Below are 14,634 nucleotides of genomic sequence, written 5' to 3'. Positions count from 1 at the left end.
CTACATCCCAGCACACATTTATCACTTGCAGTCTTTCTTTGCTTTTAATGAGTGATGCCCTGAGGCATGGTATGTGTGAGTGCAAGTGCCACCGGACCACGCACCCGCTGGCAATTTAGCTGCAGTGATTTGGCGGGCAGGGTACAGCGCTCTGTCTGGTAATAGATGGTTTCTGCAAAAAATGTGAGCCAAGACTACGAGCTTTATTTGCACGCTGGCAACACTGACTAATGCTAACTGAGCCAAGCTATTGCCAGTAAAATCTTCAAGCTACACCCCATTATCATGTGTTATTGCAAATACCATGGCATGTCCTGCAAAAAATGTTATGGTTTGAGAATTATGAAAAATCCTATGAAGTCATCCTTTTAAACTCGCTTGCCTGTGAAGCCTGGTGTATTAGTCTTCACAGATCCAATCTTCTAGGTCTCAGAGGGATAAATAAAAAAATATCACTGACACGCTTGAGAAATACAAAGAGCCTCAAAGCCCTTTCTGAGCCATCCATTACCATCCGGAGATTCACATCTAACGTCTCTGTGCCAGCTGCTGGAAGATCCAAGTTCTCAGCCCTATCGGCAACATGCAGGGAGCACCTGTTGCGAATGCTGATGACTCAAAATACCCATGCGTAAGTGTGACATTGCCGCAGATTTACGTCTTGCCTTCCCGAGGTGCTGAGCTCAAGCAAGCTGAGGGAGGCAGGAAGGACTTGACTCATAGGGAGGATGGGAGAGGAGGACGCAGGGGAATTACTSCTTTTTGAGCAGCTGCTCTTGGAAAGCTGCTCTGGGTGTGCTGCATGCTGGAAGGAACAGCTAGGATGGCGAATAGGATCAGCCTGATCAGTCCTTCTTGTGGCTTTAGGTTTGATCACATTAACCCAGCATGAGGATGGTGCCACCTCACAGCCTCTCTGCAGAAACTGCCTGTTGCCACTGCAGAGATGAGGGACCAGGTGAGCTTCACAGGGGGAGGAGAGACATCAAGGGAAAAAAGTAGAAATTGGATAGGGAGCCAAAGGGCAAGTCTGGCTTTCCAGAGCACTAGGAAGTCTGCTGGCTGTTGAATTACTATTTATTTAAGGAAGAAATGGCATTCTTCCAAGATGTGCATTTCACAGTGACAGTAGATACAGAAACCTTATTATAACAGCAAGGAAAGAGGCAGTTTCAGAGGCGAGTGCGTCTTCTCCAGGTGCTCTGTGTGGCATCASGGCTGAGCAGCCCCAGCTGCTGCCTATAAAAGCCCTGGCTGGCTTGGGAGCAGTTAGTTGGGTGCTGGAGCTTAGGGYAGCAATTTTCTGCTGGATTTTCTTCCCATCTGCTTTATGAAAAAAGTAAGGCAGGGTTCTGGTCTGAACTGGGATTGAATTGATGTAGGACCTTTTCTGCTGGCAGAGCTCTAGGACCGTGCAACAAATGCCTAGGGTGGTGGGACTCCTGGGGTGTGGTTGGAGGCTATTTAATGGATTAACTATGTACTAGTAGTGCTGAGCAGGTAGCCCATGCTATAGACTAGTAGCTAGTGAGGTTTTTTCTGTCCTGGGTGGAAAAAGCTTTCTCTCAATGCAAGTTTCTCTCCTGTGACTTCTTCAGCATGTGCTTTCTGTGGAGCAGGCTTCTCTAGGGAACACACAGGGCTTCTGTCTGTCATGTTAGAGAAATAAGTGAGATGGGAGAGTGAACCCTCATAAGTGCTTTTCCTTGAAGTTTTAGGGGATTAAACCTGAGTGACTGACAGGTTAGGTGCGGCCTTGATATTGGTTCTGCAGAGGAAGGTCTGGAAACAATTGCTCATTAATGAAGGCTTATAATCTTATGTTGGTGCTGGACAGCCAGAGATGCTCTRTGGGTTATGGATCAGGCCTGTTTTCTTCACCAAAAGTCTTTCATGCTGGTAGTTAGCCCAGGCTGATTACATGAGTGGAGTCCTGCAAGGGGATGCTTATTCCAGGGTTAGAATAGCTCTTCCAAACTGAAATAAACCACGTGAGAAAAGGTGTTTGAATACCAAGATAAGTCTCCATACAGGAAGTTATACCAATATGTCCAGAAGACCAGGAATTTGCATCCTAGATCTGTTGACCTAACCCATAGGATGTAACCTCAGCATTACATACTTGACTCTGTGCTGTGTTTTTGCATTGAATGAGGCCATCTATATTCAAAGAGCAGTGTCTTCCAGCTCTTCTTTCTACTGTTGAAGGTTAATATCATTAAAATAACAATAATTTCCTACCTGSAAAGCCTGTGGCCCTAACAGACCAGTAGATCATTMCTGCATCATTTGTCACCTGATCTAGATAGTCTTCTCAAGACTGTGGGTCTAGTTAAATATAATAAAGTGGTCTCTGTCCCAGTGATCTGTAATTCCCTGGGTTTTGGCTCAAATTCCTGGGGTGTATTATGTCTCTCTCAATGCTGAAGCACTCCATGTAAACCACACAGCTCTGCAGGTCTATGGAAACATATGATGGGAAATGTAGTCTAGGAGAAACCCATGAAGAGTAACAGCTCACGTATAGCACTACAGCAGGAAATTTGCAGGTTCTGGTTGATATTGAACTGGCAAAACTTAACATTTCAGTTCAACTTTGCAAACCAAAGGGCTTTCTTAAGGAAACTGAGCTGAAATTCAATATTGTTTATTTTTTTTTTCCTTTCCTTTTTTTCTACCAAAGGAGAAGTGGAACTCTCCAAAACAAAACTGTATTTGCCTACCCAAAAGAGCTGTATCAGTGGAGAGCTGCTGGCCAGCTCTGAAGCTCAGTTATTTAGGGGCGAGTTTATGTAGAGATGTCAGCAATGTAGCCAGCTATTAGTGAAGTTAGCTGCAGAATTTAATCTTTTGCATAGTTCTCTCTAATAGAAGCAGAGCCCTTGACAGGCTTAATGGTTATTTGTGCTTTAGAAAAGTCTCTGCGCTTGGTTCGGGAAACGTGCATTTTTCCCTTACGGCCAAGGAATGATTTCCTCAATGCAATAGTCTCTTCACCTGATAATTGCCTTAAAATAATATGTCAAAGTGTCAGAGACCATGTGGCAAAGGCGTGATGCTTAAACAGCAGATCCTGTGTTATGAGCCACCTCCTTTGAAAGCCGTTGTTCTCCACCCCCTTATTCAAGCCCTCATTACAYCCAAGCTCTTTCAGCCTGGTTGAACATGGTGAGCCCGTGGCTTGCCGGGCTGTAGGACAGGGCCCTGAATCGTGGCTCTTTGGGCCCCATGTGGGGCAGTGGGTGAGCAGCCACCCGCTAGCACTCATGCAGTCCAGACTGCTCTCCTGCTGCTGCACCACCTCTTCCCCAAATTCCTCAGTAGTGGCCTTACCGTAGCTATTTTTGCACCTGTAAATTATCTTATCCGTGTAAGGCGATGCCATTAATTGTGTCACCCGAAGACAAATTTACGACGTGGAGCAMCGATACTCGGGATGAGAGATCTCCACTCAGCGCTCCCTCTGTAAATCATGGCGAGCTCCACGCACGTTCCCAACCACTGCAAAGTTTTACAGCAAGCAGTTACCTGTGCTGTTGCACCGAAAGAAGCGCTCAGGGACTGCAAGTCAGGGCTTGAAACCCAACCTACATCACTCCAAGTGGTTTAAAAAGCCACTGCTGATAGCTAGCCAAGTTTTGACCAACCTGATTTTCTGTGCTGGTGGCATGATAGCTTCTGGTGGGAAAATAAGATCCATCTTAAGTACCTGAGAACTAGTTATCTGGGATGGAATTAGCCCAAAATGTATTGGCTAGGGATAGATCAGTCAGCTGCACAGTGGTCTCCAGTGTACTGTCTGTGTCCCTCTGCTCCTCCAATCACTCATCTACGTTTACTCATCCTTATCTGGAGATGGCCAGGACAAGAAGGGCATCTTTTTGGCACGCCATGGCATGTATCTGCTGGAGTGTAGCCCAGCCAGCACTGCGAGTCCTTTCAGATCCTGGCGGACGGAGCCTTCTCTTTTTGGAAGTGAGCTAGAAAGCTCAAAGGGGAAATGGGAGGCGGATGGCGATGCTGGCATTTGCTAACAGAGCCGGCAGCTATAGTCAGGCCTGTAATTTTCTGAAGATCAAAGACACAGTTGAAAGCAGCTATTTAACACTAAACCAGAGTGTTTCACTGTGCATTTCCTGTACCAGCCTCACTTCTTTCCAAAGAAAAGGCGGGCTGACCTGACATATCTCCGAGGGCATCACCGGAGCTGGGCTGGGCTAGATTAGTTCCTCTCCCAGCTGATGACTTCCCACTTGCTGTTCCTGCCTTTGTTGACCTTTGCTGTTCAGCTAGAACGAAAGCCAAAGAAAAGTTTCCAGCTGTAACCAGCTGCCAGGCTGAAGCACTAAGGCAAGGCAGTCCTTGGGACATTAGCCAGACACGAGAGCCACGGGAGAATCCAGGTGGTATGTGCCATAGGGCTGCTGTCTTCAGAAGGAAGAAGGTCCGAGTTCAGCTATCCAGGAGCTTTTTACATTTAACAGATGCTTCCAGCACATGCCCGCACAGAGGAACTCGGGATCATCTTCAGCTAAATATCTTTTGTARTGAACACCCCCCTAGTAAGCAGGTAGTCTGGGTTGGATGCCAGGGCAGCTGTTAAAGAAAACCTTCGCATCTTGAAGGAGCTGTTTAAACAGTAAGCGAAATGCCCTCCCTGGCGCGCTATGTGCCGCCAGTCTTCGATTCGTAAATCCAGTGGGCAAACATCTTTGCAACATGTTCTCTCCCTCTGCTCGCTGTTGCCTTGGTCCCTGCTTGGTGCCCTGGAGTCTGGAGGTGTGGCTGGCCACCTCCGTTTCCCTTCAGGGCCAGATTCAGGCTTAATCAGCTAACCCAACAATGCAGATTTTCAATGTAAAGCAAGCAAAAATGTATGGTGGCTTGTCTCTTGGCTGTATTTGTTGTAATTCTTGGATATTTTTCTCCAAATGAGAAGGTTGGATCTGTTGACTTTTAACACAAGAACTTCCCTGCTCTTTCCAGGTGACCAGTAAAACATGGCTCTGCTTCAGCAGTCTTAGTTAGCTGTGAGGTGCTGCTGGTTTTCCACAGTTCCTGGAAAGCGCTGAGCCCTTGCTGCAGGGCAGGGTGAGGTTTCACAGTGGTGGGACAGCGGGGATAAACAATCTCTCTCGAGCTTCGCTTTGTGGTCAGAGGAGCCCAAAACACTCAGCCAGAGGCAGAGATTGCTTCCGGGCCCGTTTTGCAGGGAAGCGGGCTATGCATGGGATCAAGAGGAGACCTCCTTCAATGCAAGTCTCTGATAGGTATGTTCAAACACTCCTGATCAGGCACTTTTGGGGCAGATGCTATAACYACCTTTTGGCTGCTCTCATCCTTCTGCTCCATACCTTTTCCTAACCCCGTTCTCCCTGTATCAAACACTCTCTTTCCCTCCCTTAAATGAGATGTAGGGTCAAATGAAAGAGGGCTTCACTTTGTTAGTGGCTTCTGTTCCTTGCCTCCCAGACCCTGCTGGGGCCAGATAACCACTTTTAGTCCAAATACCTTTGGACACCTTGTCCTGGCGTCCAGGGTCCCATCTCATGCTCCCATGCTCACTGCTGTCTTCACTATGGCTCTAATCATGCCCGTGACCAGCCCATCTCACCAGTTTGCCAGTGCCTTGGCCTCCTCCACGTTACCGTCTCCTCTCCTGTGCTTGCTTGTGCTCCCGACAAGATGGCCCCTGTTAAAATTACCTATGGAATAATGTTTGGGGCTTTCTTTTTTTTGACCCTGCATATGGAAGGCAGCTGTCAATTAACAGCTGAAAAAATAGCCTGCAGTGCTAATGAGAGAAAATCTAATAGAGACCTCTTCCAAATTGTTTCCATCCATTTTTCAGGAGGTTTAATTGGTGTCATATTAGAAGGATGCCAGAAGGGAAACACGGCGGGGAAAAGCCGCATTTGGAGGTAGATTCCTCTCTGCCAGCACTGAGGCAGCTTTCCCTGCATTTCGTTTAAAGGAGTTTTGCAAGTCTTTTCCAAAGTCGTGTTTAGCCTGCGCGTTTAGCCAGCTCCCGTGACCCCGTTCGCCCCATGGCGAGGGTAGAATTGGGGATGTTGGATTTGGTACCCAGCACCACCCCCATATCAAAGGCTGGAGCTGGACAGTATCTGCCACCCGTGGTTCCCGTGCCCGACAGCCCCACGCAGCTGCAAGCRGGCAGCAAAGTATGGTCTGCTTCCATCGCTGCTGAAATGCAAGGGCTTAGGGGGACCAAAAAATAGCGATAAATCTGCCATCTAGATAACAAACAAAAACTTCAGGCGGGCTCTGGCCCCGCTGAGACCTGCTGGGTTCTCYCGTGTGCTTTGCTTGGGCTGTGATAGTTGCACATTAGTTACRGAGGATTTTTGTCTCCCTGCATGGCCACCTTAAATCTGAGTGGGGAACAGCTGTTTTTAAACAAATCCTTTGTTAGCTTCATTTTGACTATTACTTCTTTTTTTCTTTCTTTTTCTTTTTTTTTTTTTTTGGAAGGAATGTGTTTAAAAGGGGAATATTATCAACTAAAACAAGCAGCAAGGGTAAAACGCTTAGAATTTCTAAATTCTAATTTAGAAAATGTTCGTAAATTATGCTGGTAAAAGACGTCTCAGTCAYTGCTGGAGCCCTGCTGAATTAGGCAGCGCAGAGAGGATGCAGGAGGAAAACAAGGCAGTGAAATATGGAGAGGGCAAACGGACCAATCAACCAAAGTGATTTATGGAACTATTATATAGAGACAGAGCGACTTACCTTTAGTCCCTGCATGTATTTACATGTATCCTGCTATCCAGTTTTGGCAGTGGATTTATTTACCTGARGGGGTTTTCTTATGTTCTCTGTTTGAAATTAGCAGTGAATGGATGCCAGGTCTTTCAGGCTCCGGTTGCTGCTGCTTTGTTTGCAGCTGGATTGGCATTTTTTATACGCGGTAAGAGTAATGTAGACAGCAAAAGCTGTAGTATGTCACCCACTGTTCTTTTTTTTTTCTCTCAAAAGCTTGTGGCTCTGTAAATATTGCTAGCTTCTGTCTGCAGAGCCAGCCCAGCTCAAAGGTATCTGTCATCCGAGGCTCTGCTTCTGCATTGTCGGCCTTCAGGTGGCTGCTTGCTTCCAAATCCAAGCAGATTTGGTGTTTGAAACCTGCTTTAATGCACTTTGTCTGGACCGTGGTTAATACAAAAACTCCAAGGCTGTGGAGGATAGGAGAAYGCCTGCACTTCAGGGTACTTAAGGGCCAGAAGGAGCCTGTGGAGAAGAYGCTTTGAGGTCACTTCTGACGTTACCCTGGGGTAGATTCTAGTACTACTCTAGGAGGTTCTTGACTTGACAGAKACGCCTCAGCCCATCTCCAGCAATGGCAGGGAAAAGGCTTTAGCAGGGCAGAGATGCCCAGCTACAGCCCCAGCGGTGTTCTGCACTCTCCGGGCAGCGTGGGCTGGATGGTGATGACACCCCATGAACTAARTGTGTGTTGGGGCCACAGGGTGCAAATCATTCTTCTGGAAGAGAAAAGGGACAGGCAGGGAGGAGATGGTGTTTCCCGATACGCCAAGGCTCACTGCAATCGGCTTCAGTTAAAATTGGCTTTTCTTAACCTGCATGTGCTGGCACCAGGGTTTGAAGTCCCACCTGGGGCGTTCGCTCCGGGGAGTTTCCTAGGTAGCACCTGCAGTACCTGCGAGCCCTTCCCCTGGGAGACGGAGCCGAGGCCAAACCACAGGCACGGCAAGGGAGCGCCGTTAAAAGTGGCAATTGGAAGCACCGAGGTGCTGGTGCAGATGCCTGAGCCATGGGGATGGAGTCGATGCATGGCCGCAGCAAGAAGACGCAGAGCTGCAGCCGCTGGCTCTCGCTGGGGTCCCAGTCGGCGGGGTGAAGGGGCCACGTGCCTTTTTGAGTCGTAGGTCAGGGAAAAAAAAAAAAAAAAAAAGCATTTCTTCCGGGCCCGAGCGAGGGCTAATGCACCAAGCGTGCCTTTAATTACCTAGGGACAGTAGCAGCTTAGCAAAATAAACCTTCCCCAGCTGCACCCGCCTGGAAAGAAGCCCGCTCAGCTGCTTCCCGTGCTGGCCTCTCTGGAGCAGGCTTCGTGAATCCAGGCCGGGTTGGGAGAAACAGCACGTGCTGGCTGAAACTCTTGGCCCCGCGGAAATAAAGCTGCCGCGTGGTGGCTCGTCGCTGTCAAGAGAAAGCCCCCTTCCCCCCGCCCCGTGCATTTGTGGAGTACCAAATACTTGGCCTTTGGTTTTTGCGAGGCTGAAGGCCCTGGAGTGCTTCTGCAGTCCAGCCCCTCCTGCGGTACTGGGCCAAGTTTACCTAGACCATCTGCGAGGTCATGAACCCCCAACACCGAAAAAGCACGTGTGTGCACGCACGGCGGGGGACAGATCGGGATGSAGCGGTTCGAGCGCCAAGCCAGCCATCTGTTTTATTAAATGTCATGTGTGCTCTCTACTTCTGTTAAAAGGGAAGAGAGCAAAACAACCCCGTGCAGTCCACAAAATCCTACAGTGTCAGTTCCTTAGCTGCAATTTGCTTGATTTGCTGGGGCAGAAAGGTAAATCCAGGCAGAAAGTCAGCTCTCCCCAACCACTGGAGAGCCAAATGTGACCATGCTGAGTGCAGCTGCATTTGCAGTCTTCCAGCACTGCTGGGTGAAGGCAGTCCATGGATGAGACGGAAAATTTTCCTTCTGCGCGGAAGGAAAGGGCAAGTAGGAGAGCGARGTGGTGGCCATGTTCATGAGAAGATCCATACAGCAAGGTTGCTGGGGCTGGGGATGCCTTGTGCAATCTGTGTGTCTCGGGGCTGGGATTATATCAGACTCTGGCATCATTGACTGAAAGCTCAATCGCAATCAGCGGATCTTCAAGGCTCCCCTGGGTTGGCACCATCCCATAGGAACCCGCGCGCTGCGGTGTGCAAGGGATGACGCTGGGAGATGATCTGCCCGAGCGCACACCTCGCCCACTGCACCCGAAGCTGCCCGCGTTTGCATGGAAAGCCAYGGCAGCGGGAGGGCGCGCAGCAGGCCACGAGGGGAATGGCTGTCTCTTCATCCATCCTCGACRTAGCTGGTGTGCCAGTCCTGGTAAATATTCACTGTGGGACTACGTTTTCTTATTGACCTGATCAAGCTCTGAAGTGAGGGCTCCTACTGACCCCAGCATCTGAACCCCTCACTATCCCAAGCGAAGATGAAGTACGTTTTCCTTGGCCAAGCTCTTGGCAGGTTTCCTGGGGGCAGCTGGTTAGAGGCAGTGGCGTCACTCGTTCCAGTCCTYGTCTGCCCACAGTTCCCTCGCCTACGAAGCAGGAAAATGAGGCAAGTGCTCCCTGAGCGTGGCCACCTCRTCTCCGACTGGCCAAACGTGAGCTAGCTCAGCCCCCGGCCGTGCTCTGCCTTTGCACGGGGGACGCGGTTGCTCGCTGTCAGCCAAGGAGGGTTGACCTCAGGACGGAAACCTCTCGTGGCCAGTGCGAGCGGAGACATTCCTGTGATGCTTGGGCTCTGATGCGAGGCGGTCCGAAAGGGATAGACAGCTCGGAGCAGCTGGGAGGAGCAGAATCAACAACTCTTCTTCGCTCAGGCACATAAACACACACCTGCTTTCTCCCCTTCTCCCCCGGGGGCATTACCGACAGATGCCTAAATCAGCCTGATGCTGTGATGCAACTTCGCAGGCTGTTGACTGAGCTCTCAGGGACTTAATAAATCATTAACTTTGCTGGCAGAGCTTGAGGAACAGGCCACCCTACCCACTGCATGGARGAGTCAACCGAGGCACCGCCAGTCAGCTGCGAAACTGTGTATGTTGGAGGGCTCGTTTGAGGCAGATGAGGYTTAAGAGCTTGGCTTTGCATGGCTTGCCCAGAGCTGCCCAGTGGACGTGGGGTTGGGTGAGCTGCTGTCCTGACCCGTCTTGGGTCCCATCAGAGCAGCCATGGGGCCACCAGCTCTTCATGCACTTGCCACCATAGCTGAGCCCCCACGTGCCATCTCAGAGGGGCAGAGCTCGCCCCATAACAGGTCTCCTCCTGAAATGCCAGAGGAGGATTTTTTTTTTTAACCCAGCTCTTTTTTTTTTTGACAGGCTTTTTGTCGTCTGCGAGATCTTTCCCTGCCTCCTGAGCTGATCCTCTAAGGAGGGCTGCTCAGTATCAGCCGCAGGCAGTTTGAGAGGCGATACGGAGAAGACTGTAAAAAGGCCTCCCAGTGGCTTAAGTCCATGGCAAAAAATATGATGTGTTGGACAGACACCTGCGCTGGCTTTGCTGCGCGCGGAGCAAGACTCGGCCGGAGATGACGGTGCCGCTCTCCCCTCCGCCCGGGAATGGCACAAGGTGTTAATCCTTCTGGCTGGCCTCGAGGCTGCCTCCTCCGCAGCTCCCGCCTGAGCAAGATGAAGACATCAACTGCCCAACCTCCCGCTGGTGCTTCTCCATCTGCCTGCGCTCAACAGCTCGTATTTTTTGAAGCCACGGGAAGGGTGTGCAGAGCAATGGGGTCGGGCCTGAGGACGGCGGCCGGGGCACACAGAGAGGGACGACCTGAGGAAGCTGCAGGTGGGATGAAGCTTGGCCTGGGAGTGCTCGGCACTGATTTATCCGGGGCACCAGCATCATGGCGAGACCTTGGCGCTCAGCAAAGAGGCAGYGCAGGCCTTGGCAGTGACAGGCCTAAATACTATTAGGCAGACGGGAAAAGACGGCCAAGCCCAAGCAGGAGAACAACACGTGATTTATTCCAAGAAACCCCTCCTTACACCTGCAATTCCGAAYGCTCTCCGGGCCATTGGTGCTCGATGGCGAGCCGGCGTTTTCCAAGGGAGGTGGTTTGCACCCCTGCCAACGCGAGGGAGAGAAACGTTTGCGACCTCGGYCTTGAAGGACGCAGTCATTTTTCAGGCAACACGTCAAAGCCCCACGAGAGGTGGAAGCAAAGCGAAGACGAAGGCCGGGGCTCGCCTCCGGCTGCGGGTGTACGCTGGCGCAACACTGCCGACTCTGACGGACCGGTTGGCCCCTTGGGTCCGGCCGTGTGTTCATAATCAGCTCTATAAATAAAAGGGGGGGGGGGAAATGATAAATGACACCCGAAGTTTATCTATGCAGCCAGGGTACATTAGTCACAGGCATGGGACATAAGGGAGCTTGGAAATAAATTCCAGCTAAATTCTTGAAAGAGCATGAAAAGGTGGGAGGGGGGAAGCGAAAGGCACTGAGCTTCCCTCAACCCTAAAACTTAACGCTTTCAGGCTTTTCGACCTCTACCCAGCAGAAAACGCAGCAACTGCCAGTAACCTAATAAGGAGGTATGTTTTTAAATATATATCACTGGCTATATGTATATACATATATCTGTATATGTATGTAATTTGACAAATATATTCCTGCTGCTCGTTGCCCTTTCCCGCAGAAGACATTTTAACAGCTTGAGCGATGTTGCTTTTACGATGCACAAGTCATTTTACTAAACAGCGTGATAAAAGTTTGTTCAGGCAGGAATTTCATTAACTCTGGGGTCCTTGCTACATTTAGCAGCATTGCTCTTGGCATGTGAAAGTAATGGGTTCAGTGGGCTGCAATTGCCGTTGTTTTTCCATCCAGTTTATTTAAAAATCACTGGGTGGGTTGCAAGAGGCCGCCGAGTGCGCCAGGTTTTTCTTATTATTTGTTGCTGCGCCCGGATGTTTTGTGTTTTGGGGTTCCCGAGGAGCATGTCGGGGTGCCGCAGAAGGCAACGCGTTGGGTACCGAAACCGTTAATTCCTGTCTTGGTCCTYGCTAGAAGTAAAACGGGGAGAGCTTGCAAATGGCGCGGGAAGCGGGCAAGGAGGCTGCTGCCGGAGCGTTTCATTTTGGATGGATATTTTCTGCTCACCTTGCTTTCGGGAAGCTCTTGCAAAACGAAACAAACCACAAAAATGTTGGAAGCAGAAATGCTTTCATCAAAAAGTAATTCGGCTCGAAAATTTGGGGCAGATTAAAAAGAAAAAAAAGGGGGGGGGCATTAGTTCTCAGCTGTCGCTGCTAATGGTTAKAAGAAATCTCCTTTTCCAAAGTGGAAGCTCCAACATAGGAGGCCAGTCTTTTCCAGGACAGACGGGCACCAAATGGTTAGGGAGCTTTTCTCGAGGTTAGGCCTTTTTGCAAGGCCTGTGCGACTTGTGCGCGATGCTACGTGCCAGGTCGCAGGCAGAAATACGAGCGGGATTTGGGGATCTAGTTCGTTGGTCTCCTGCTCTAACCGTCAGCCTGGAAACGGCTCGGGGAGAGCTGGCCACAGGATTGCATTACACCTCGCGCTCTTGACGGTTCTTCCTTGTTTAGGAACTGTTTGCGTCACCTTTGTTAGCCTGGGAATTATTTTAACGATGAATGATACTACTTCAACCTTTTAAACAACTGCCTTTCCTTTACTGATTATTTTATTCCTTTCAAGTGGATGCCGCAGCCTGGGGCGACGGTCCATCTCCCTACCTCGGCGTCCCGTTACCAACTTAAAGCCAATGCTTTCCTGCGAGGTGCCGAGGAGACCCATGCCGGCATTCCCAAAGCCCTCGGACATTTCCTGCCATCGGGCCAACGAAGAAATTATTAAGGAGTTGAAATAACCCCCCCCATGGAAAGTCAACCAGTGCAGACCACAGCGCGGTTCAAGGCGATGCTAATTGCCTGGTGACTTTTTACCAAGCAGAGTGTTTTGGATTTTTTTTTTGTTTTTTTCCACCTGGCAACATCCAACCTTATCTTTTCCGATGGGAGAAGGGAGAGGAAGACGAGGCAGTTTTGCGCCAGATCTTGGAGCACCTGGAAGTTGCTTTCTGCTCATGCCCTTGTCTCTTCTACTGGTCAAAACTCCTCCGTTGTTGAGGCAGGGTTTGCTTTGCTTTCCAGCTAYGCAAAATCTCTCCTGCAGCATGTTTGCCCTCCTTGGAATACAAAATATTTATAAAAATGCACGGAGCTTCTTACAACCCCCCCCCCAACTTTTTTAAAGAAAATCTTTTGCTGTGATCTTCGAACAGCAAAAAAGCGAACTTCATTGGTTTGCAGGGAGAGGTCCCGTACAAGCTTTTGGGCATCCTTGTTTTAAATGGTACTTCCGTTCGCRGTCCTGCCTACGGAGAGCTGGGGAAATTAGGGATGGAGAGAACCTGCTGTGGTGTTTCTTGCTTCTGGCACAACGCAATCTCTAGCGCAGTTGGAAGAGTTTCTCTTTGGGAACGAGGGTGACGGGAAGAGGCTCCAAACCCCGTGGGATGCTTGGGCGAGCGCCGGCTGGACCCGAGCTGTTCGGGTTGCGTGTTGGTTCCCCCATAACGCTGCAGCAGCGCCCATGGGAGGAAACTCATTAGGGGCCGGCAACCTCGYGGGGAGCCCTTGGCGGGGTCAGAGGGGAGGAAAAAAATCCAGCGAGGAAATTGCCTCCGTCGGGTTTTGCTTGTGGCGGCTTCGCATCAGCCTCTCGCCGCTTCCTTTCTGCTACGGACAGCTACATACACCGAGACGCTTGTCCGCGTTGATGACGGCGGCTAACGGGAAACAAGCTTTGATGTGATGGAAAGAACTAACGTATTTAGATATATTCTCTGCTCTGATCAGCCACAGCTAATATAAATGAGGTCRCCCAGAAGATCAGGAAGGGTGTGGAGAACTTAAACTTGACCCCATGGCGCCGTTTGCTTTAACCTTTACATTAAATTAACTTTCCTGTTGTTCCAGATCACTGCTGCATTACATCTTATTTTTCCTCTAATGATCTCTTTGTTCCCCCTTAATGATTTTTTTTGTTCCCCTTAAAAGCTTTTAAAGAAGATAAGAAAAGGAAAGCTTCTGTAATCATTTTTGCAGAGCATAGCTTCAGATCACAGRCAGCGCCTGACAACCAGGGTGAAAGTAAAGCCTGGTCCTGTGTCTCTGGTGCTTTTTCTTGGAGACGATTTGGGGTTACTTTGGAAACAAGCTGTCGCCCGTTTGGGTGGGTCAGCGCTGCAGATCGAGCGTTCGTTTCCAGCGCTAGGTGAAAATTCGTACGAGGCATACAGGAACTCCTGAGATTTTCGTGCCACCGTTGGCACAAGGAACTGAATAAAAATCACATTAAAACCACTTCACACTTCCGCAATAGCCGGCAGCCAGGTCTTATAGTGCTCTTCAAACCCAAAGGCAAAATTCAGGGTCTTTTGAACCACAGTTTCTTCATTAATTTAACCTGAGCACATTTTCCAGCAAGCCAGATCTCCCAGCTAGCTCAGCTCTTTCCTGAAATTCCCCCYGGGCAAGAGGCGCCAAGCACCAAAACAGAGATTTAGGGGCTTTAGCGGAGCGTCGCGCGCGAGGCAGGGAGGGTGTCGCAGCGGGACRGCGGCGCTCGCCTCGCCTTCGCGGAGGTGTCGAAGGGAGGCGAGGTGAGGGAAGAGAGCGAAGAAAGGCCGCGGGGGCCGCGAGGGGAAGGCGGCGAGCCCGCGGGCGGCCGGCCGCTTGGCTCCCSGCGCGCTCTCCCGCTCGGCTGCGGCCCTCTCCCGGCTCGCTTCAGCCCGCCCCGTTGGAGCCCGGCGGGTTCAGCGCGGTGGCGTGCGCGGGGGGGGGGCCTTGGCGGGGCGGCAGCCCGCCGGCGTCGCGCCGGGGC

At 50.4% G+C, this 14,634-nt stretch overlaps 1 protein-coding gene across 1 annotated transcript in view; it reads left to right on the top strand.

The window, feature by feature from the left end:
• Positions 1-11,303: 11,303 nt before the first annotated feature.
• Positions 11,304-14,634, top strand: part of COPS8 (COP9 signalosome subunit 8) — a gene marked incomplete at its 5' end in the record, with an annotated part of 13,835 nt that continues 10,504 nt past the window's right edge. Inside the window, one exon of the mRNA XM_085307483.1 lies at positions 11,304-11,315. Within this exon, the coding sequence (XP_085163609.1) occupies positions 11,304-11,315 (12 nt within the window). The remainder of the gene's footprint in view (positions 11,316-14,634) is intronic.

Source organism: Rhea americana, unplaced genomic scaffold (genome assembly GCF_003343005.1).
Source record: "Rhea americana isolate MKP2758 unplaced genomic scaffold, rheAme1 scaffold_259, whole genome shotgun sequence".
Lineage (NCBI taxonomy): Eukaryota > Metazoa > Chordata > Aves > Rheiformes > Rheidae > Rhea > Rhea americana.
This window is presented reverse-complemented; position numbering and strand designations above follow the sequence as displayed.